General features: G+C 44.2%; 2 protein-coding genes across 4 annotated transcripts in view; one reads left to right on the forward strand and one right to left on the reverse strand.

Moving 5' to 3' along the window:
• Window positions 1-319: 319 nt before the first annotated feature.
• On the reverse strand, window positions 320-4,168 carry plin2 (perilipin 2). Its single transcript, XM_041965271.1, has 8 exons — window positions 4,121-4,168; window positions 3,830-3,876; window positions 3,380-3,575; window positions 2,937-3,019; window positions 2,279-2,564; window positions 1,499-1,677; window positions 1,169-1,285; window positions 320-1,042 (listed from the first exon to the last, which is right to left on the reverse strand). The coding sequence occupies exons 2-8, from the start codon at window positions 3,857-3,859 to the stop codon at window positions 590-592; spliced, it is 1,344 nt and encodes a 447-aa protein (XP_041821205.1). The 5' UTR covers window positions 3,860-3,876; window positions 4,121-4,168; the 3' UTR covers window positions 320-589.
• Window positions 4,169-15,996: 11,828 nt separating this feature from the next.
• LOC121626446 (ADAMTS-like protein 1) overlaps window positions 15,997-24,036 on the forward strand; it is a 92,951-nt gene continuing 84,911 nt past the window's right edge. For all 3 annotated transcript variants that reach the window (XM_041964956.1, XM_041964957.1, XM_041964958.1), the window contains exon 1: window positions 15,997-16,273. In XM_041964956.1, the coding sequence (XP_041820890.1) occupies window positions 16,217-16,273 (57 nt within the window). In that variant the 5' untranslated portion in view covers window positions 15,997-16,216. The remainder of the gene's footprint in view (window positions 16,274-24,036) is intronic.

A 24,036-nucleotide genomic window follows, 5' to 3' on the forward strand; every position in this document is an offset into this window, starting at 1 on the left:
GGATTGACAGTTTATCATGGGAGCATTACTGATGTGTAAATAGAGCCCTGCATGTGTGAGAATGGGACTGAGTGCAAGATCGAGCAATTTACTGTGGCATAGCACAGAGAGGTGTAGGAGTTGCATTATACTGCATGTGATTATATGATTTTTATGGTGGATAATTCTGCTCTCTAAGTGTAACAAGCTTTATTTGAGTTTTGATGAGTTTAAAAACAAGCAGTTTCCTCATTAATATTAAGTCATTACTTGTTAAGAATCTCATCTGAAGAAACAAAAACAGATTCATGGTTGAAAAAAGACCCAGTGACTGCAAAGATCTGATTCCAGTGAAGTTTATGCAGAAATAAGCACAGGACTAAGTTTTGCCAGCATGTCTCTCTTATAAAATTGGGCACAGAATTGTCAGATATCACATTTTAGGTGATGTGATTACAGCAAGAATCAAAGATTTATAAAACATGTCTGAAATAAGATATAAAATATAAGAGTTTAACATCCTAATGTGTTCAGTATTGTTAAAAAATCAAATATTTGCCTGCAAAGCAGAAAGTATTTAAATGTCAGAACATAAAGCTGTACTTGATCTCTAGTGCTGCTCTGAATGTAGTGACTTCATCTCCAATTCCATGGACTCCTCTTGATGTGGCTGGGCGGAGGGAGAGCTGGAGGACGTAGCTCCTCCGCTGCCGGCAGTAAAAGGCGATGCGCGAGTCTGCTTTGGGGCTGTCGGGGAGTAGAAGGGACCGACCAGCCAGTTGAGCGGCGTGTTGTTGACCAGATAGTCCATGACGTTGTCGAGGGAATCCTTCATTCTGCCCAGGTGGACTTTGCTGCTGGTCAGCACACTGTCTGACAGGTCCCCCAGCCTGTTAGCCTTGCTAAAGCTGGTGTAGATTTGTGTGGCAGAGCGGCTGACGGAGAGCGCCTCCTGCTGGATGTGGTTGGGGAGGCCCTGCAGGCCGGAGACGAGGACCAGGCAGGTGGTCTGGAGCTGCTGGGTGAGGGAACGAGCCAGGGCCAGGGTGCGAGACTCAATGGCCTGAGTGGAGCGGATGAGCAGATATTAATAACCTGTGATAACTCGACATTGTGTGACAGGCTGCATCTTTCCTCGACATGTTGAGTATGTTATCTCGTTGCGTATTTGTGTTGTCCACCTCCTTACCTCTGCCTCGTGACCACCCTCCTGGTCTGAGCCACTGGACTTCCACACCACCAGGGAGCTCAGCTTGTCATTTACCATCTGGTTAGCCCCGTCAATGTTCTTTCTGCCATATTCAATCTAGAAAAACATTTCACGTGATTGTCCACAAGCAGTAAAAGAAATTATGTGCTTTTTGCAACCCAATTTAGGGCGGCATTTTAATGTTAATGTAGCTAGTTTCTAATATTATTGGTAAGCAGCTGAATTTTGTCCACATTTCATGTTAAGGATAGCGTCTGTGGAGATTTTTCTTTTGTTTAGTGCAACTCATAATATGAATGCAGGACCCACCAGGTCAACAGTCGAGTTCAGCTCAGAGATGAATTCCCTGCTTCGCTGCTTGGCATCTTGGATTCTGGCCACGGCCCTGGTGTACGCCCGCTTTCGCAGCTTGGTGGAGAGGGAACCCAGGCGGACATAGTAGCTCGGCTCCCTCTTGTCAAAGCCTCTCACAGTTTTTGCCTCCAGCTCTGTAACAAAGTGAGGGGAGGGGGGCATGAACAAACAACATATGATTACTCTGAGTTCTGCACAACATGTCTGATCCGTTCTGCATGTTAAAGTAGTTGGAGGCTTTAAAAAAAAGCCGGGAAGAATGTGATTATGTACTTGTCCCTCAAAATAGACCCATTTAAACCAACAGTGTACTGTGTTTGTTATAAACTTCTGCATGTTGCAGTTCACTCTGAACAATGACCTCTTTAATGATGGAGAAAAACTGGCCAATACAAATTTTCATCCTCAGAAGAACATAATCCGATAAGTCCTGTTTTCCTGGAAACTGGAACGAATCCATGATTAACAACATATTCCAGCTGCCTGTTAATAACTGACCTTTGATACAGCCTGTTGCAAAACAACAAGCTTAATCTCACTAGCCGCTCTTATTTCCTTTTTGTGTTTCTAAACATTTGAAGCCAAAATAGCAGCCTAAAATATAGATTTTTATATAACATTTTTAAAAACTTGGTTGAACTTTTCACCACACCAGTAAAACAGGGTAATGAGTACATTTTGCAAGTGTTCCACAAGACAGAGATGGTCTAACTGGCTTTGGTCAGCCCCACTCACCCAGCTCGTCCTCCGTCAGAGGCAGGTACTGCTCCACCAGACTCTCAGAGGTGCTGAGGGCCGTGTCCACGCCGCTGCTGACTAGCTGGGCCACTCTGCTCTCCAGCACTGTGCTGACACTCCCACTGACAACAGCCCTGGTCTTCTCCACCCTGTCCTGCACCGCACCCCGAGTCTTCTCCACGGCGCTGGTCAGAGTGTCTGAGACCGTGTCCTTGGCGCCGGACACTGTGCCTGTCACAGCATCTTTAGCGGTGGTTACCACATCCTTGGCGCTAGAAACAATCTTTGCAGGAGGGAAGATCACAAACACAGACATTTTTAAATGATTTCAGCAAAGTAGTGTTGTCGTCTGGCAAGTGATGCGTAAGTATCTGCTGCTGTACAGCCAGACTACAGAGCAGTTTCTGTCCTCAGGCTCTGAGACTCCTCAATTCATCCTCGACATGCTTACTATTTAGTCACCCATTTATCTAATTTTCATTTTCTAAGTGGCATCAAGGGACTACGACAGGCGTTCTCTTATAAAACCCTGCTTTGAACCTTGTACCTTGAGTCGGAAAATTGCTACGACATTGTGTAATTTGGCTTTTACGCACAACTGCTCTGACCTTTGAGATAAAGTAACTGTGCCATTGGTCGCTAATCCAGAACATACCTGCTCAGATGGCTGGTGCAGAATGGGCAAGGTTTTCTCAATCTTGTCCAAACCTTTGCAGGCCAGGTCGTTGGCAATGGCAACTGCAGGCAACGAAAAAGTTGAGCAAATTAGACAAGACAAGGCAAGCTGAAACAAAGATGTCATTCATAAATTTGCTCTGAAAATACTAGGGAGGAAAGTGCAAGAATTGTAAATCAGGTTTTCTGTGGGTCAAATCAGGGTGATGATGAGTAAACAGAAAAACTGGGTGAAAGATCGGGATGAGTAAACGTCCTGACATGAACTTCCTGTTTCAAGCTCTGTGACTCAACTGATCAGCATGTAATTATCCTCACAGTTTCAGCTGACAGGACTTTGTTTTGACATCCTATGAACTTTGACGGCACGTCAACAGATGGATTATCTAAAAAAAAATCAAAAACAGACTGAAAGGTTCCTACTCTGAGGTTCCAGCTTGTCAATGAATGGTGAAGCAGTGGTGAAGACCACGGAGCTGATGCTCCTGACTCCTTGTTCTGCGACCTCGCACACCGTCCTGATGTAAGGGTGGGTGTCCTTGGTGTTGGAGTACACGCTGGACACCAGGCCATAGGTGGAGCTCACCAGAGGAAGGCTGGTCACCCTCTCCACCACATTCTGTCAGGAAATACAAAGTAGTAGTAGGCTTATAATACTCAGATTACTCAGAACAGATTTACCTTAAAGGACAATTACACATACTTTGTACATGTAATTTTAAAGGGGAAAACATTATTCCCTATTCCTGAATGTGTAACAGTACTTCATTGTGTCGTTTCTCGGCTTTTAAATAGCACACACCACTGCCTCTTTCACATTCAGTTAAGTTGGGTTGCTGTCAAAATAAGTCAAAGTCTTTGTGGCAAACTCACCTGATTTGAGATAACCTCAGCTGCTGCCATGTCTGCTCAATCAAAACCTATGGAGAGAAGACACAACATGTGACGACTCTGTCCAAAAAACTCAGTCCCTCAAGAACTCAACGGTCGGACTTTATAGTAACTAAAGGTCTATTACTTCCGTATTACAATAGTCTGTCCTGACAGCTCCATCACGACAAAGGCTAAAATTAGCTGCAGGCTGCATTTGCTTCAGCGACAACTGAGCTATAGCTGTCACGACGTTCAAAAAGCAACTTTAAAGAGAGAAAATTAAAGACTCACCGATAGTTACACGCTTCTCCAAGTTGTAAGTGGGCTGACCGATACTACGAGTGAAGCGACAGCAGCTCTATTTATACGCCGTAATTATCGCGAGATGTGGCGCCGCACGGTGACGTGATGTTACTAGGACAAAGGTAAACGAGGTAAAAGTGAAGTCGGGGAATTCCTGTAAAATCAGCCGTCACGAGGACAAGCTATGACACATTAACAGCAGTCTGGTTTCTCAACATTTCATAAGCCATTTTTTGGTCAAAATATTGTTAGTAAGGTTTTCCGTCCCCTCAGGGGGCCTGCCCAAGTCGGCCATAGCTGTATATTTCAAAAACAAAAAAATGTACATTAACCACAGCTGTAAAATCTTCAATAGAGGTGCACAAATGGCCGCACTGACCTGACCTGCTTTCTTCCCATTCTCTCTATTTTAATGCAATTAAAGCAGTGCAACAATGAAACACAATTAAGCGAGATATAGTAATACAGGTTTAAAGCAATGCTTATGTACAAATATATATATATTAGCTCCTCTAGAAAAAGGGCCCGAAGGTAATTTCTGCTTTATTTGTTTCAATTTTGTTTTGAGTACACGGCACATGATGATGATGATGAACATTCATAGATTGATTATTTGTCTTTGTTGGCCACCTTGAGTGTCTTACATGAGGCCTCAACATGATTACGTGTGTACATACACTGGCTGTAAGTAAAAGAAAATGCCAACTCTTGGTACATTTTTTCCTTGGTAATTTCATATCATAGGTAATCATGACCACTAAGTTTGATATTTTGTGCTAACAGAGCCAAATATTGAGTTCTGGATATCAGTTACAGACCATAAATATCACACAATGCACTTAATCTCATGACCAATGTCTTCAAAAGTTCTCAGTTCATGGATTCTGTGTGTTTGCTCATCTGCTGCAGTTTTGATCACACGCTGGATGAATGTTCAGTCGAAAATGTCCAACACAAAAACTCTGCCCAGTTCATTCTAACTTGCTGTCGGAGTATTTCCTCACCGTGGAAAGAAGCCAGTATAGCTGTATACTTGCTCTCATGCTATTTATGAGCACCATTAGGTGATATTTTTAAATGAATGCAAGAAATCTGACCAACCTAACACCTCGCTAAATGCATTTCTCATGACTTAATCTAATGGCCTGATTTGTAGCGTACGTCAGCGGTTCAGCCGCAGATGAACGGGCCTGTGTTTGCCAGTAGCTCATCAGAGCCACATGTGTGACTCTGTTCCTAATTTCAGAGCACTTCAATATTTCTTCTATGTGTCATTTCTGTGAAGAATTTTTGTGTGTGTTATTAAAAATGTAAATGAAGTGTTAATGTGTTTTTTTTGATGCCACACATTTTGAAGCCATATGAGGAAACGTGGGCTTAGTTCAGATCCTCCAGTTGGCTAACACAGTGGGGTCCTGGATTCTGTAGACAAACCCTTTGGGGCCCATTTATCAGCCCTTGTACAACTCAAATAGACCCCATATGAAAATGTTGGCTGCAGTAAACCACAGATTGTAATCTTTAATAGATTTTTGCCTGAAGAAAGTCCATGAAGATGATTTTAAGTTAGTTCTGATTTATTTAAGAACAATATAACTAATGAAGAGACAATCCACTGTAATATACAGCTTGTCGGCCTTCCTCCACACACAGATTGTAATGGACATTGAACTGCTCACATTTTACTGTCCACGTCATATTCCTTTTATTGCCTCCATCAGCCTTTCTGTGACTTGGTGGCAAGCAAAGTGCAACCAGTTGATCAGGAATTATGACTCATCTGGATTACATGATGAAATCTATAATAAGGTTGATTATGAGCTTAAAGGATTATGGTCGGTTCACATCTTTTAAATCTGGAAATGGGAAAATGTTGTGTTTTAAGGTCCAAGTTGGAGCATGACCACAATGCTGTCTATGTGCAAAAATCTTTTGTTTCAATGAAGACATGCTAAATGTGTTTAGTAGTGGTTATAATATCACCTTCAGTGGCTTCAGGTCACTGGTCAGGTTGTATTCTGATGCATGGACTGTTTACAAATAAGAGTTAACTAATTCATGGGGGAAAAAAGATTACTCCATATATAAATTCACATAGGAGAGGATAGTATAGTTTGATTTCACCATCACAAACCTATTAAAAGAAAATTAATATCATAAACCTTTAGAGCACAGTTAAATCAAGCACTCCAGTTTAGTCGCTAATGAACCGCCTTGTCTAAATACAGAGTGGTGCGACACAGTCAGGGTCACTTTAGTCCAGTGTCCTAACTTGACTTGTCGCTCTGAACCTGAGAGTCTTGCCTCCTATCAGATAAAGCTAAACGTCCAAACCCCCAGGCCACAGTTAACTGCACTTTGAGTCAAACATTGTTTCTGCTCTCTGGAAAGATCATTTCACAACAGAAGGACTAAATGCTGGAATTCATTTTTTATTTTATTTTATCTTTATTTTTTTTATGCAATCACAGGCTGTTTTCGATGCCAAGTAACTGAATGATGTGTAACTGGAAATGAATATGCTGCTACTCCCTTTAAATGAAAACAGAAAGTGAAAGTCGTAATTTATTCAGATTTAAGGCCATTTGTTGAACCGAGCTGTTGGATTGCATTCGAGCAGTAGTTTTTCCCTCATTCTCCATCATTGAGAAGATATTGACCATCAGCAGCAGTCATTTTATTTAAATTCAAGGACCCTGTCAACTACAACTGACTTTAAGCCTTTATAAAGCAATTCTATTGAATAATTTAAACAAATCCAATATATGGTATTTCTCTCTGTTATCTGATGGCCAAACCAGTCATCAGTACTGTGCCTATTTATGACACTGGATGAGCATATTTTCCTAGTATTTACAGATGTAGGCCACTAGATGACACCAAAGTAGACAAAGTGCTTACTCATCACAAGCATGTGGCATCACATCCTGTGTCTTCTCTGCTACCCTTGTAATATGTAGCTTTCAAGTGACGAATTGTGGCCACTTATACGTTCATCGGTGTTGTATCGTGCACAAAATATGGAGCATGTCAAATATGGCGCCCAGAATAATTCCAGGAAAACAAAGTGGGCGACTCTGGTTATACCCATTTTACATAATTCATTTATTTATTTGCTATTTAACTCCAACATGCAAATATGTATACAGTCGATATATAAAAGTAGGTACAAAATGTATTTGGTAACAATGATCATGCAAATCAGGAATGCACTGGTTTAAGTGAAGCAATGGAGACACATGCATCCTATGTAAGACAAACACAGACGTGCACGCAGGGTATAAAATGAGATCTAGGAGACAGGAAACAGTAGACAATTAGTAGACAATCAGAGGAGAGAGACATGTGCACAGCACAGTCCAGAATGCAGCGGCGGTCATGATCTGAGCCAAGTCTTGACTGCTTCTCTCACTCTGCAGTCAAGATGAAAAGACAGCTCAGCCGTGGAGGCCCTGCCCTCCTGTTTCCCCAGGGGTCTGCTGGTGTGCAGGCGGCAGCGGGGGGTTATAGAGGCTGGCAGGTCTGGAGAAGGGACCCCCACACAGCATCCCTCTATTGTGCCCTCCGAGACAGGTATGGGCGTGGGCGGCGTGCCAAGGCTCCTGGCTGGGTAACGGATACCTGCGGGCTACTGGGAAAGTGTCACACCTCCGGATCACACACAGTCAGAGGCTGCTGCGTGAAGAAAGAGCGCAGACAGACAGAGAAAGGACAGCGGGAGAGTGGCTGTCCTTTCATGCTCTTTAGATCACGAGGAAAAGAGGCAGAGATGTGGCTTTAGAGCAGAGGAGAAAGAAAGTGACATGTCTTTGGTGCGGCGGTATGCTTTGGTTAACTCTACCCTCAAACGCTGCTGCGGCCTTTAATACGTCTGCTGCCAGACAGTGCAGCCAGAGCGACGACCACAGGTCTGCTGGACTGCCCATCAAACCTGCACTGTGGATTCTATTAATGCAGTGGGGTTATGTGTTAATACAGATACACTACAGATACAGACCTTAAGGCTCTGAAGATGTCTGAAATATGCAGATTACAGAACTAAAATGACAGGCCTGATATATGAAGCAGCAGATGACGGTATTAGAGGAAAATTGTGGTATTTTTCAACCTGGGTGTTTTGCTCATAACTGTGGTCGTTCTGACTGTGGCTCATGTTAACTTACTACCTCTGTGGTAGAGACTGTGGAACCAGAGTCCAGAGAAAGTTTTCCAAATGAACTTCAGCTCTTCATGATTAGTTGAAACACTTCTTCCAGTCTGGAACTAGCCACCTGGATTAGCTAGTGCAGGTCACTCGAACTTGCTGGCTAACCGATCTTGCTGTAAGCATCTGAGCATTTCACACAACATGGTTGTATTTCAACAGAGATATTATACAACAAATGGAAGTTTATTTGGAAAGCTTTGGGGGGCTTGCACGTCTTGCCCTGGTATCTGTTGTGTTTGCGGGAGTCTGCAGTTCCACATCTGCAGCCCATAGCACAGGTGGCGAGTGCGCACGAGCAAGAGCCGTCGTCAGGATGGACACAGCTATGAGTGTGAGATCCAGGCTGAAAAATACCAGGATTTAATCATAAATGACCTTCATCATAAACCAGCAATAACTGATTATCTGCAGAAACAACCTATAAAAACAACAAACTGCGACATATCTTATCATCTTTTAAGCTAAAGGCCAGTTTAGCAAACAGTTGCCTAAATCCAAACAGTGAGCTGAAAATTGCTCTGCAGAGAACTGCAGAGTCTGGTGATGATTATCTGTGGGTCCATCACGACGAGCGACCCCTTCACATGTAAGTAGCCATGTGATCCATCGTTAATATAGAAATATTGATTACAGCTGCTTTAAGTGAAGCCAAACAGCTGTCGGCAAAATGTTCAGTTTCTACATGTTTGCATTTAAGTTCTGTGATAGGACAAACTAATATACGTATAAAACTTGAGGTCAGAATCAGATAAATTTTAATACCTTAACAGAAATAGCAAATCTTCATTCATGTAGGTGATGTTCTTGCAGACATTAGAGTCATGATTGCAGCTGTTTGCTGAAAGGCACCCATTATCTTTCATCTCTGCATGTGTCCAGTCAGGTTAAAGAATGCACTTTTTTTTTTTGCTCTGTTTAGAATTACACATTTTATTGCATTAGCACAACAGCAACTACAGCACTGGAAAAACATGATACAGTGTAATTATTGTAGATATTACTGGACCGACATGGAAAAAGGACATGAAATGAATCGCGCTGCCATCGTGAGGAAATGTCTGGCTGTCATTTTGATCAAGTAGGGGTGGACTAAATATTGGCGGTGTTCTTGTTGTCAGAGGGAATTTACACCAGAATTTCAACATCTGGGACCAAAATAGCCACAAAATGTTTTGTAGCCCTGCTGCTAAATTTGGCACTATTATTCTTCCCAGCTTCGACCCAACCCTGGAACCGGAGAGGTCGTGCATGCAGAAATGAATTACATTTTAACAAGATGCCTTCCCTCTAGAAATAACCATTACTTCAGCCTTTAATAAACAACAGACCAACACAGACAATGTGTGTGTAGCAGGGCAGTAACCACAGATTTATAGCTACAATACAGACAAATAGACATGGCCAGGGTCTTGTTAAGCAGGGCTCTGTGCACCTGTCGGATGTAATCCTCAAATAATGAATCCGGCTCATTAGCTGAGACGTCCAAGTTAACCGTCTACATTTCCCACTGAGAGGATCAAGACAGAAAATGAGTTAACAGCTACACAAGGTTAAAAGTGTGAGAAAAGGTCAGTGTGTGAGCAGTCTTGCTCTGAACATGAGATTCTCCGCGTTCCTGTGGGACCACACCCTGACCCCCAGCCACTTCCACCGTGATGATGATGATTTTCAGTAATGATTTTCTCAGGAAGGACACAAAAAAGTCTCGCACCGCATCGTCGGCGGGCCTGCGAGGCGCAGGTTTAATTGCTAAGCCGGTCAATGAGCGCATACTTTGAATGGGTCAGACGGGAGGTGAGAAAATGACCACAGAAGGCTATCCTTCGTGTGGGTCGGACACCGTCCCACATGACCCCGCCATGTTTTGTTTTCACAGAGCCGTGCCGGGATTAGCAGGCCGGCTGTTTGTGCTGGCAAAGGGGCAGCAATTCACGGCTATATTTTCTGGGTGCTGTTGCTGACAACCAGACAGTGTCCTAGTAATTATGATATAATTGAGAATGATCTAAAACCAAGTGTCCGAGCCAGTGTTTACAGAAAACAGCTGCTTAAATAGGCACTTAGAAGGAATTAGAATAACATTTTTTATGTCCCAGCGTGAGTGCGTCTCTGTCTTTGTGCAAGTGTGCATATATGCGTGGGCTGGCTGTTTGGGCACCTACACAGACAAACTCTTTGTTTTGGAAGTGTTCGCTTAAGTCTTCGGGGGCAGACAGGAGCCAAGAACAACGTGGGAAATGGGCCCTCGCTTCATTTCTGCTTTCTCTCCGGGCTTTTCCTTCGCAGTCTCTCTGTCAGATGGACATTCAGCTGGCCTCCAGAACAGTACCTGAGGCGTGCAGAAGTTTGGAGAAGCCCGGGGAACGGGGCTTGGACATGAGAGAAGTCGTAATGGGAACAGAGTGGCAGCTGACAGCCGGGCCAAGCTGTCTGTCAATTCCCTCTCCCTCTCCGTCTCTCTTTCTTTCACACACATGCGTTGTCAACAGAAGACATGCACCCAACCAGACCTCCGCCCAGGTGGTCTCTGTAGGTAGCCAGTGGGCCGCGGCGCAGTACAAGATGCTGAAATTCGAAGCAGCCACACTGGCAGCAGCAGTATTCACTGTGAGGTCTGGGCCTGCGATGATGGAGTATTACATGACCCTCAATGCTTGTCATCTCCACGCAGCAATTAGGTTTTTTCATATTCCAGGAAATGAAGGAGATGAGTCATATGAATTGTGATGTGCTGACACAATATCAAGCACACATGTTTATCGGCGTCCCCTTACGGAAAACCGGACTAATTAAAGTATTACCTAACCGATGAGATTCAAAGGGAACGCTGGAAGTTAAAGATTAGGAGATGGTGCCAAAATATTACATATTTGGTCAAAATGGAGTTATGATCTGAACCTTACTTTTTCAGTTTTTCTGTATAAACAATATTTTGCAACAGAAACATGTAGAATTTCTGTAAAAACAGCTAGCCTTATTGTTGCTAAAGCTAAAGCTGGCCGATGTTCCCCCAGCCGATGGAAAAAATAGTGCTTGTTGAACTGATATGTTGGTAATTCAGTTTATTATTCCACATAAATAAAGAAGGCAGCAGCTAAATTCAGGCAAACAAACCAAACTCTAATGGACCAGAAAGCTGAAAGACCAGAATCTCTTATAGTGATTGACTAATATTTCAATGGCTGAAGCCAATATTTAGAGAGCAAAACAGCCGATGGGCAAAATACAATGCAATTAAACAATTAAATATTAATAAGAAATCAGACATAAGTGCACCCAGCAGCATCTCTTTGATTTTGTTCACAGGAAAACAAAGATACAAAAAAGCATCTGGCTGTTGGACAGACAGTGAAAAACTTTGCTTGAGCACTTATTTACCTGATCCTTGTAGATAAATCTGATCCTATGTGATATTTATTCCTCGTTGCCCTAAAAAACAACTTTCAACTTTTCTGCCAATGACTTCCCTGCAGAAGATTTTCTGAAACGACAGACATCCTCATCATACCAGCGTCCTTTTCTGCTGCTCTTATTATTTCATCTATTCATTAGATGACATGAAATCCTGAATAATAAAAGAAAGCATTCTACTCTTGTGGTGCTCAGACAAGCCGACTGATCATTGGCTACCGTGTGAAGAGTGTTTTGCCCGCTGTCTACATTTCTGCCTGGTGGTTTGTGGCATGATGCCCTCAGACAGCACGCAGTGGACACCACATGCCTGGTGGAACTCGACGCCTGCAGCCGAAGCGGATCTGCACTGACAGACAGACAGGTTGCTGTACCCTTAGCAAGCCTGGCATTCTCGGGACACTGCGGCCCAGCAATGGCAACAGCTTTCGTTTCCTCTGGAGTCGCAAGCCTGAGCAGACACACACACACACACAAACACACACATACAGATAGCGTGCCAAATTCCACAGAGCCATAAAGGCAATCAGGGACAGATGAGAAAAGCAACTAAGTGGCGGTGAACCGCATGCCAGCGGCCTGGAAGCCATAACAAGGTGCCACAACAACACCCTGAGGAGTTGTGCCCTTTGTTTTATTTTCTTACTTGCTTTCCTGCCGAGGGTTAGATGAGAAGATGGACGCCAATCTTCTGTCTGTACCCTAAAAATTAAGATACAGCCAGCAGCCAGTTAGCTTAGCTTAGCATAAAGGCTGGAAAAAGCGAGAAACTGATGGTTTGGCAAAATCCACCTCTGAACCTCACTAGTTAGAATATATATATATATATATATATATATATATATATATATATATATATATATATATATATATATATATATATATATATATATAGTGTTATATGGGTTATATGCCGGACTGTTTCTTCTCTGGATGCTGTGAGGTTAGCTGGCAGAGGTGTTGGTTGCCAGGCAGAAGTGTTAATTATACCAGTTTTACACCAAAATAAGCACGTATATGTGGGTGTTTTAAACATGGGTAAATAACTCCTTTCCCACTGCCACTGTGTGTTTTTGTTCTGCTGTGTCACATTTGTCGCAATGAAAGCACCGGAAAAAGCAGCATGGAGGCCTGTGACAACATTATGGTGGTGACTTTTTTAATCTTTTCTGAAATGATAATGATGATGAGATGGAAACGATGTGCAACAAGTTTTGTCTGATATGAAGCAATATTTACCTGTCAACATCCACAACTACAGCCAGTGCCATCATCATGCTGGAAATGGGGCGAAAATGAATGTGTCCATGAGAGTGGTCAATATCACTCATGTAATTCTTGGTAAGAAAGCGAATAAGTGTTTTTCCTCCAAATTATTTCTTTAGTCATGAGGTTTTATTTGCTTTGGGAGAAAAAAAACATTTTAAAATCTGCAAGCTGCCCCTTTCATGCAAAAACAAGGTAGCTGGTGTCCCATGAAGTTCATTTTCTCTAACTGGTATCTGGCAAATTCCTGCCCTCGCTTTGAACACATGTGACAAGCAGCGCTTTGACTCTCAGGCCAAATATCACTGATCAAACAGCTATGTTTGGTGTCAGCCAAAGGGAGACAACTAGGTTACTCATATGGGGGGCACTGACCTGCTCCAAGTATGTTTAGCTAGGAAACCAACACATGTACTGTACATACTGTGGCCCTCTTTTTGCACTTGTATATGCCTGTGTGTTCATGCACGTAAACATGCAGAGTAAAAGCTGCCTCTAAAAAAGGCCCGGAAGCGTCAAACGGCCTCACAGAGCATCCAGCATCCAGCCCATCACTGCATTCAAACAAAAGATCTCAGCTAAAAGACTGTCATTAGAGTCTGCCTCGGCCTCTTATTTGTCCCCACGCAGAAAAATCCCTGTAAGATCTGTTGAACAAACAACTGAGAGATGCTATTTAAGCCTGCGGAGTCCCTAAAAATACATTTGTGCTCTGGGCAGTGATTTTGCAACTCCGCTGATGGGAGCTTTGAGCGAGTGATCCCGCTGAACATGTCCATCAATGAGAGCAACAGCATTTGTAACATGAGGACGTGGCTTAGCCATGCACCGCCAGGCACAGTGAATGTAAACTATTCATGTCTCCAAGCATTATCTGGTGCTTGCTCCGGCTTCGTGGGGTGTCCGCGGGGCTTTTAGGGCGCCGGGGGTGGCCAAAGTTCAACAAGAGGCTCCCAGAGCCTTCGCTCTTTCACAGACACAGGACTTTTCACGGCGCGAGCGGGTTTGGCTTTGAATTTCAAGAAGCTATTAAGGCCGATCATTTAACCCCGAGGTGGGAAGGAAATGATTTCAACCCCCACCTCGGCCGTCAGGTAAAGATTTTTCCTCCTCTCCTGGGGAAATAAACATTTACATTCCTGTGCTCAGTGTGTTAATAGAGATTAAGCTGAATTCAAGCCTGCGTGTCAGGCAGCAGTTCAGGTAGCTCATACCATACATACCTGTGCTATTGTGTAGCTCTCAAAGGGCATCTCCGTCAGTCCTTTGAGCTTAGCTGAGGACAGATGACGTTTTCAAGGAACATTGTTATTAAGGTGGCCCTGGACGGCTTCAAAAGCGACAACTGAGTCCTAATGCCCCACCGCTGTGGGCCGAGCTTCAAACAACTTAATGTCTCTTACTGTAATGAAGGTATGGGATCAAAAGGAAGAGGAGTCGCTGACCCCAGCCATCAATTATACTGTAATGCAAAATTCCTCTCTGACAGAAGTGGAAAATGTTTCAGCCCTTTTTGAACCGATGAGAAACATAGTTTGTTTGTGAACATGATGGAATCACCGCAAAACAGGTTTTCTGTTACAGTTTGTTGGTGCAGTTCACTCACTGTATTCACAAAGGTGAAACACATCAGGACAGGCCGGCACTTGAGCCTTTTTGGGGCCCACGTTCAGGAGGCGCGGGAAGCACTCATGTCCAACGATACAGTGCAGGCCTTCATTAAACTGCATGAAAAATATGATTCTCGCAAAAACAGAGACGACTGTTATTGTTATTGGAGTCAGGAAGGGATGACATGGGTCTCATCAAGGTAAATCAGAAACAACAGCAGCGTTCAATAATGTGCCAGCACAGGCCAAGAGAACGAACGCTTCATTCCATGCAGTTGATCTCAGTTCATAGGCAGTCAGAGCTTGATTCAGATAAAACTCCTCTTGACCTTAAATGGCACACGGTTGGCAGCGCCTGGCGTCCAACTTGAAAGACTAATGCATTTCATACTTGTGACTAAATCTAAAGCCGTGGAAAAGGAGGCAAAGTCCTCAAGTGGTGCGCAGCTGACGGCTCATGGGCCGTTCCAGCTGAAGCCTGAGTTCCTGCGGTCCACACGACGTCAGGACGGGGGCTTAAAGAGGAGAACTGGACTCTCTCATATTGTTTCACCTTCAGGATAGTTTAGTTCTGCGAGTGATGAACAAAGCAACATCCAGTTTAGCTCATCTTTTTGGTCGATTGAATGTGTGAGAAAAGAGACCACAGACAGTTTTAACAAAGGGACCAAGTCATATTCATTAGCAGCTAAATCAGGCTGCTGATTAGCTGGGCAGTTAGCTTAGCATAAAGGCTGGAAGCAAGTGAAAACGCGACCAATGGGGAGTTTTGACCCAGCGTTGTTGTTATTTTTGGATTGATGTCACTCTGGGTGTTTTTTTATGTGTTTTTTCCAGGTTGTCCCTGACCTGAGAAGACCATGTGTTTATTTTACCTGTAAAACGAGTTTGGATGCATACACCTGAGCTCAAAAGTGCAATAAAAGTGGAGGCAAATTTAATCCACAGCAGCAACAAAAAAAGGCTTTCCAGTATGTGGATTCAGTGTTTATTTCACTGTTTGCTGATGTGCCAGTGCCAGTTTATTTCAAGCGGTTAAACATGATTTAGGCTGCAGAGTAATACTTACCTGTCATATTCCCTCATTTCTGTCTAAAGGTGTTGACACTGAAATCAGTTAGTGCAGCCTTTGATTGGGGTGAAAGCATCTGTCTTGAACGCCTCCATCATCACGCACACTGACAGAAATCTGCCGGGCATCGCTTGAACTCTGCATGCCTTTGCACCGGGCAGCCTGTCAGCGCGTAACGGCGCGGGCGTGTGTTTCTTTAAGAATGTAAGGTGGGTGAGCCCCTTTTCCTGACGCACGCCTGGTATGCAAACATAAATTTAGCAGCAACGTGTTCGCCGGGGGAACAAAATATCTGGAAGCGGCCGTGAAGTGTCATGTCGTCCGCGGCGCTTCTTGGCTGACTTTCCCCCTCTTTCTGCGTGTGTGGAGCGGCGCCGGAGCGCAGCGCGGAGAGGACAGCGGACCTCTGGAGTCCCAGAGCGGCTGCACGGACCGGGACGGACGGACGAGGGGAGCGGGCAATCCCGACTGTCTCCGCAAAGTTTGAATCATCACACTGAGCTGAATCCGCGTCGGAGATGACAGGGGGCTGTTTGTGGACGACCGGGCTGCTTCTCGCCGCTGTGTGTGTGGAGGTAAGCTGCAAACCCAACGCCTGATCCAGTCATTGACCGTTGGAGAGGAAGGCGCGCCGGTGCGGCTTGAGACAGATGCGTTGGTGAAGTTGACGCACCGCGAACCAGCTGTTATATTTTACCTAAATGAACTAAATTCTACTTCTATTGAGCTTAATGAGAAAGAAATGAGACACCTACTGCTGTCAACCTGACTGTCCTAAAAGGAAAATCACTGTTGTACCCGGGTGCTTTGGGAATAAGTCACTTTTTTAGTCATATACATATTATAGGCCTGTATGATTTATTACACGATTTCTCTGATCCTACAGATTTATTCCGGATCTATTATTACCAATTATTTGCACATAATTATGGCACCTAAATTACTTGACAGAAAACACTCTGAAATAGACATTCTAAATTCTATACATACATTGGGATTAGATTTTAAGTTGGTGCTCTTCTTCCTCCAGTGATGCTGAAGCTGGTCCAAGTCTGCTGCACAGTGCATGAGCTGAGGATCACTGTGGTATCGATGATAAAATATCTTGTTATAAGATAGACAGTTTGAATATACTCAAGTGCTGACAATATGTGACGCAGTTTGCTGTGTGATTCAAGTCTGTTGTGCCATTAATGCACTGCAGCCTTTACCTTGCAGATTTAATAGAGAGAACATGGGTCACCCTCTGAAAGGTCAAAGCTTATCAGTCGTGCGTTGAACAAACTTCTAAAATCAGTAGACTCGGCTCACGCTAATCACTACTGGAATACTTTTCCGCGTTATCTCCTGTCGGCCTGTCATGCACATGCATAATTCATGCAGGCCAGGTTGTGCAAAAGCCGCACAGCAAGAGCTGAGCTTTAAGTGGAGCACAAAGCAGTTGTTTGGCCTGCAGACAGACTTTAGGTCTCGAACAGAGGGGCGGGATGCCACTGTCAGCGCGTTTAAATGACCACGACAGGTGCTAATAGCACTTCAAGGTGATTTCGGCTTTAGACACCCTGGCTGCCATGTAGCCCGGCTGAGCAAGTCCACGCTGTAATCAGTGAATAGCTGTGACAGAGCAGCGCTCCAGGCTTTCCAGCTCTTTCCAGGCCACTGTCCAGTGCTGGCCTGATTATGTTACAGTTTAAATATTGGGAAGAAAATCATGAAATGGCACATTAATGGACTTACTATGCATATGAGCGTCTGTGTGAAGCGACTTACATAAGAGTACTTTTTAATGATTGTCTGGAGAGTGTAAATAACTGCATGCTGTTGGCGCTCCAGAAGGGTGTGTGTTTAATTCTCCCACATTAACAGAGCTGTCTGTGATGAAAGTGCATTAGAAATGATTATACTCGACTGTGTGAGCTGTTCAGTTCAGCGTCTGGAGCGTTTGAAGCGATCCGCCCTCACGTTGATCCTCTGTGCTTCAACAAGTGGCGAAGGTTTGACTGTTTCGTGGCTCTGTCACAGAGCGAGGCCGAATAATGACTCAATAGGTTTTTTTTTTTTTAGCTCAAGTGCTTATGACAAGCTTCCCATCTGTGCAAGGAGTGACTGTGCAGCATGAGTCAGCACTAGACATTTATCGGTTCACACACACCAGAGTGACCCAGTGCTTTGCTTCAGAGACCAGGGATCAACAAGTGCTGCCTCCCGGGGTCTCTGCTGCGCGGTGGCCTTTTCTTTTCATCCTCGCTCTTAGGTCAGACTCTCTGCGTTTCTGTGTGTGGCTGGTGGAAGTTGTGTGATTTGTGTGTGTGGGCCAAATGGCCTGTGGCTCCGACCCGAAATTGAATAGACCTTCCTTTGTGGGTGACATAATGACATACCTCGAGTGATTCTTGGAGGGTCTTGCTGCCCTCACTCTATTCCCTTGATTTGTGCAGCAAAGTGGAACCTTCCAGAAACAGTTTTTTTCCTCGTTGCTGGATGGGGATTTGAAGGTGGTTGTGTGAACAGGAGGCTGTGCCCTGAAAAGACACTCATGCATTTCTCTGAGCACCGAGGTTAGTGCCCCTAAATAATGATTTGGCACCAGCCGAGGCGACGACGCAAAGCAAATCCTTTTTGTATGCTTTTATTTTAGTTCTTTTTGGCATTTGCCTCTCTGTGCCACTCTTTGCTTTTGTCTTTTGTGTTTTTTGTTGGAAAAGTTTAATGTTTCTTATGTGTTAAATCTTAATTTTGTATTCGTCAGTTTGTAATATTAGGTCTTATGGGTAGGATCAGTCTCAGTCCCAAACTCAGGCGTACATAATGTCTTTTTCCAAAACGTAAAATCTGTGTTTGATGTGCATCAGCACTTGTTTCCTGGGCCCTGTGTTAACTAATTAAATGGATTCTGTTTCATGCAAAGTTTCAAAACAATCTCCCAACAAAAAGTGCAGAAAGTGTCTACATTCAAAGCTTGTTAGCTGAGCTAAAGTCAGTTAAAGTTGACTAGTTAACTAGTCACAATAATGATGCCGCTGTGTCACATTAAAGTGTGTCTCTTGAGGTAGGAAGTGGAAAGTATAGAAATGTCAGCAGCAACTTTACACACTTAAGCTTACTAGAGGAATAAGAAACTGTATCTTATCCACAATAAAGTCAGTATCTCTACTTACAGAGACATTGAAAGAGAGAGAGATATCATTGCTTCAAATGAAACGTATTGCGTTAGAAAAGGTCGATGGAAACAGCAAAATTCAATCAATTCATCTGAAGATGTAGTTTGGAAATTCCAAATAAGTTCTGACGTAGCGAACATGTTTCTTCTTGTTCTTCTTTTAGGATTTTTGGTGGTCGGGAAACAGCTGGTGCTGTGTCCGGTTCACCACCTCTTCTTCAACTCTGTTTATTACAGCCATGCATAACGTAGCTTATGGCGCCAGCTTCTGAAGAAACTACGCTTCGTGTACAGTTGTTTATTTGCTCCAAACCAGTCGATGGAAACGCACCTAATTTGCATTTTCTTTTCTTTTTCCTGTTTTTGACATTTCAAAAGTTTGCTTCAGATGAAACTCGACTACAGATATCTCGATTGAAGTGGATGAAATGGCTCTCCTTTTTAGAGCTACTGTTAAGCGACAAGGTTAATGGTTTTTGACATGTGATGGGATCAGCTGCCAGACTTCATCACAGTGTATGGCCGCCACGCTCACTTCACTACATGCCTTTCTTCTAATTACTCAGCTGGAATTCAAAAGGAAATTGGCCTCAAAAGCAGCAGATTTTGATGTTTATTCAAGGAAATGGTCCCTCTCAGAGTCTTAATGCGGCGAGCAGGGTGTATTGAAGTCCTCAGGATGGGGAAGCTTTGGGGTCTAATGGCAGGATTAAGTGGGGTCAAGGCGTGGAAACGGTCCCAAGTGATCATCCGTCAACAACAACATCGCTTGTTCCCCGAAACACGCTCCTCGGCTTGATTGCTTCATCATAAAGACCACAAAGCATCCAATTAGCTTTCATGAGTGCCTTTGTTGTGGACGCAAGTGGAATGGGAAGTGATTTAATTTTGAGAGGGATTGGTCCCACTTGAGGAGTAAAGGAAAGGGCTTCAGAGAACATCTGGCCAGTGATGGATGGATGGAGCAAGTTTTTGGAGTGCGTTAACAAAACCAAATGTTTTCAGTTACGCTGCAAAAGCCTTCATACTCATCTCATTGTTCCCATCTGGGCTTAATCTGTGGAGTGAGACTGAGGCTTGCTTAGTGTGGAAGTGCTGAAGTGTGTGTGTGTGTGTGTGTGCAACATTACTCTCAATCCGAGGCCAGAATTTACCGGGACTCATGTTTGCATAAATTTCCAAGGTACCCGCAAAATGTTTTCGCTTTGCGTGCAGTGCTCTCAGTGTTCCTGGCACAGTAGCACTATTTCCTGTGTGTCCTACTCAGGTGTACCGGGATGCTGCTCTTCCAGTACTGGAAATCAAGAGAGCAGGCATTCATCCCTGTAGAGCCGGGCCAAAAGGAAGTAGCTTCACACCATCCTCAGTGGGCCAATGAAGGAAAAGTCCTGCAGAACAGAACAAGACATGGCAGCTCTTATTGGATGTTGAGTCCCAAAGAAAGTTCAGTTTCAATAGTATTCACAGTAAAGCAATAGCTAGGCTCAAGTCTAGCACTCATGTCCAATTTGTATTTGAATCTGAATCCTTCAGTTCAAAGAAGCCATTGTAGAAATACAGAATCCCCAGGCAAACGTGGCATGGCCTGAGAAGAATATATAAAATTAGACCTGGCTAGCTGTTCCGGATGGTGAGCTTGTCTCTGGTATTGTATTTTAAAGATGACTGTTTCCACTTTTTTTTGACAATCCCAGTGATGACAGACGCTGCGAGTGAAGCAGCAGATAAACGAGCGCTGACTGAGCGCTTTTGTCTTGAGCTTTGGAAGCTCATTGTTAGTGAAATTAATATTTTGACATCTTGGGAAATATGCTTATTTGATTTCTGGCAAAGAGTTAGATGAGAAAATTGATCCCAGTCTCATGTCTGTAGGCTAAATATGAAGCTAGGGGATGGTTAGCTTAGCATAAAGGCTACAGGAGGAAACAGGTATGGATTAAACAAATGCAATTTCACAAGTTAATTAGTCAATGTTTTGAGGTGCTGCTAGGCAGATTTTTCCTACCATAGGACAGAGCCAGGCTAGCTGTTTCCCTCTGCTTTTACTCTTTATGCTAAGCTAACTGTCTCCTGGCTCCAGCTTCACACTGAGCATACAGACACAAGAGTGGTATCGATCCTCTCATCGAATTCTCAGCATGAAAGCAAAATAGGCTATCTCCCAAAATGTCAAACCGCTTCAGCAACATCAGCAGTTGATTAACAATCCAGGCCATGTGAAAATTGAAAAGATGTGGAACGGAGAATATGGCTTTTGCCGTTTCCCCTTCAAAATCTCCTGGAACTTGATAGTGTTGTTTTCCTTTCAATCACTTCATGCCAAGTTCTAATAACACGCTGTGACTGACTGCCCAACGCGGCCCGTGCCAGTAAATGGCATAACTCGCTGGAGTCGTGTTGCAGTGTGATGCCGGAGTGTGTGCGAGAGGGCACGTTGTTCAGACTGCAATATCAAAAAGCATAATGAGTTTTTTGTGGTTTTGTGTGGCTCAGAAGAAATCGTATATGTCTCATTGTGCCACACACACTGACAAACTCTGATTTTATATCAGGCTGCTGTCACGCACTGATAAAGATCTGCCAGCAGATGGCAACATTACAGCAGAAGGACTTTTTGTGTCCAGTTCAGCAGCGGTGGCCTCTGGAGCTCCCACGCCCATCACAGATTGTCAGCTCTATTGTGATTTTGCAGGTGGCCGCCCTCCGTCCCCTCTCTGTTTCCTCTGGAGCCCCTTGTGAATGTATTTGCCCCTTCTTCTGAGGTTTATTTGTCATTGCCGAGCTTGAAAGCCGAGCCTCTGGCATCCTGTTCCTCTGATGAAACATCTTGGGCTCCATCTGCCCGCGTCCCCTCCATCAGCCTGATTGAGCGTTGTTGTTTTATCCTGTTGTGTGTTCCTGGACACCGGCTCGAACTTCATTTGCAGCAGCCGGGGCCTCTCCGTGCATCATCTGGCCTGCACATTTTTCACCCACAGCCAATCCGAAAAGCCCCACAACCTTGCAGTCGAGCTCCTCTTCCTCGCCTGGAGCACATGCGTCTGCCGCAGGTCTGTCTGTTCTGCTCTGCCCCGGCCTTGACCCCAGATCCGTCCCAGGGTGGGATTGCAGCGGGAGTGCCGGGGAGTGGTGCTAACGAGAGGGGAGAGGGAGCGCTCGGGCCCCTCTTGTGACGCCTAATTAGAGGGGAGGTCAGGTAGGAGGTGTGTGTGTTGAAACAGCAACGGGGAGGATCGTCAAGAGGGAGGAAGAAGCCAGATCGGACACTGCAGAGGGAAGGAAAGCAAGAAGGAAGAGGGGAAAAAGGTCAAGAATGGAAGAGAAAGAGAGGCACAGGACAAGAGAAAGTGATTATGCTTTAGCCCTTTTAGCAATGGTGTCAAGTTAGAGGACTAAAGGAAAGACGTGCATTTTTGCCAGTAAAATGAGGTCATAAGAATTGATGTGTTAATATTAAAAATAATGTGACATTCAGGTCAAAGCCAAGACTTTCGCCAGATGTAGCAGGTGAAAACAAATGAAATTGAATAACATCTTTGTCAGTGACCAGGGTTAAATAAAGTACAGTAAAGCATAACAAAACCGTCATAGACCTGGAGAGGCAACGATAGACGGTGAGTGCCACGTTAGATGATACAAAGGAATAGTGGGATATTAATGGAGTGATGTTGATGTGGTTTCAGGCGAGAGCAAGAGGAGAAGGGGACACACACAGACACAGACATGTCTGTTGAAATGGAAAAAAAAAAACTGAGTCATATTGATGGAGTGAGAGTGGAAGAGCTGCATGAGGCATGTGCGGATTGCAAAAGGCCAAGCAGGAGTAATGCGGAGCAAAGCCACCAGCACAAAGTTGGAAGGTGAAACATAAATATTCAACTGTAGCTTCTTTGAGAAAGTGGAGATGCAGTGAGTCCAGATCTACTGACTGGTTGACAGGCATGAAAAACAAATGCAAGACCAGTTGCTATCTCTCTCGCTGACCTCACTCGTTCTGGAAAAGTGAGGCTACATGTGAGGGCCATACAGGTTATGTGCAAGGATGGACAGCTAAATCCAGTGGAAACATGATTGAACGAGGGTCTGCAGCGGTGGTGTCTGACAGGGTCTCTGCGGCTGGCTGCGCTGAATGTTTGCGAGGCTAATGATGCTCTCTGGTGTTCTCACATCTGTTTCCCCCCGTGGCCACATGTGCTTTGAGTAAACGCTGGGCCGCCACGACTAAACACTGGAGAGCCCTTTACAAATGATGTGCTATCAGGATTACTATGCGCACGCCCACGGGAGTGGATCGATGAGCACGTGATCACGCATGTAGATGTGTGAATAGCGTGTGGATCTTCCAGTAAATGTGTCCATGTAGACTTGGGTGGTGCAGCAACAGCCACTTGTAGCTCTGTAGTCCACCACACGCTCATCGGTTCTGCTGATATTGAGCTGCTGGTGATTGTTGTTGCACCATGTGATGAAGCTCACGATCAGGCCTCTGTAAGAAAAAGTGAAGACAGAATGTTTCTCATCTCAATCATACATGTTAATATAGTGAGAACTTCCTTTTCACTACATATATCATGAGTCTGGACAGAGTTAATACTATTTATGGCCTTCTCCATATGGAGTTCAAACACTGTATGCACCTGGGATTCTCAGGAGCAATGTATGCACATGTTGTGCGTGCATGTGGAGGATAAAAGCTCACAGTTCTTGTGTTGGATGACATTGTGACGGTTATGGACATGCTCAGCTGTAAATTATAGCTCAAAGTAAGATCACTACCACTGCCACTGCTGAATACTGTGTATGGCTACAGCCAGCAGTCAATTAGCTTAGCTTAGCATAAAGGCTGAAAACAGGGAGATATAGCTAGCCTGGTTCTGTCGAAAGGTTAAAAAAAAAAACGCCTTCCAGCCACTCTGAAGCTGATGAATTAACGTGTTGCATCAGAACGTGAAGTTGTGGTTTTATGAGGGATTATGTGTGGGACTATTTCCTGGCTGGGAGCGGTGACTTCCTGGAGTCTTTGCTGGCAACCTCGAGGTGACAGCAAGAAAGTGAACAGATTTCTTTTCTAAAAATGTTGAACTATTCCTTCAGCATCCACAGGAGAAGTAGCAGAAAATGGAAACACTCGAGTGCAAGTTCTTCACGATTGCACTTGAGTGAATTATTTGAGTAAGT

Source organism: Chelmon rostratus, chromosome 23, assembly GCF_017976325.1.
Source record: "Chelmon rostratus isolate fCheRos1 chromosome 23, fCheRos1.pri, whole genome shotgun sequence".
NCBI lineage: Eukaryota > Metazoa > Chordata > Actinopteri > Chaetodontiformes > Chaetodontidae > Chelmon > Chelmon rostratus.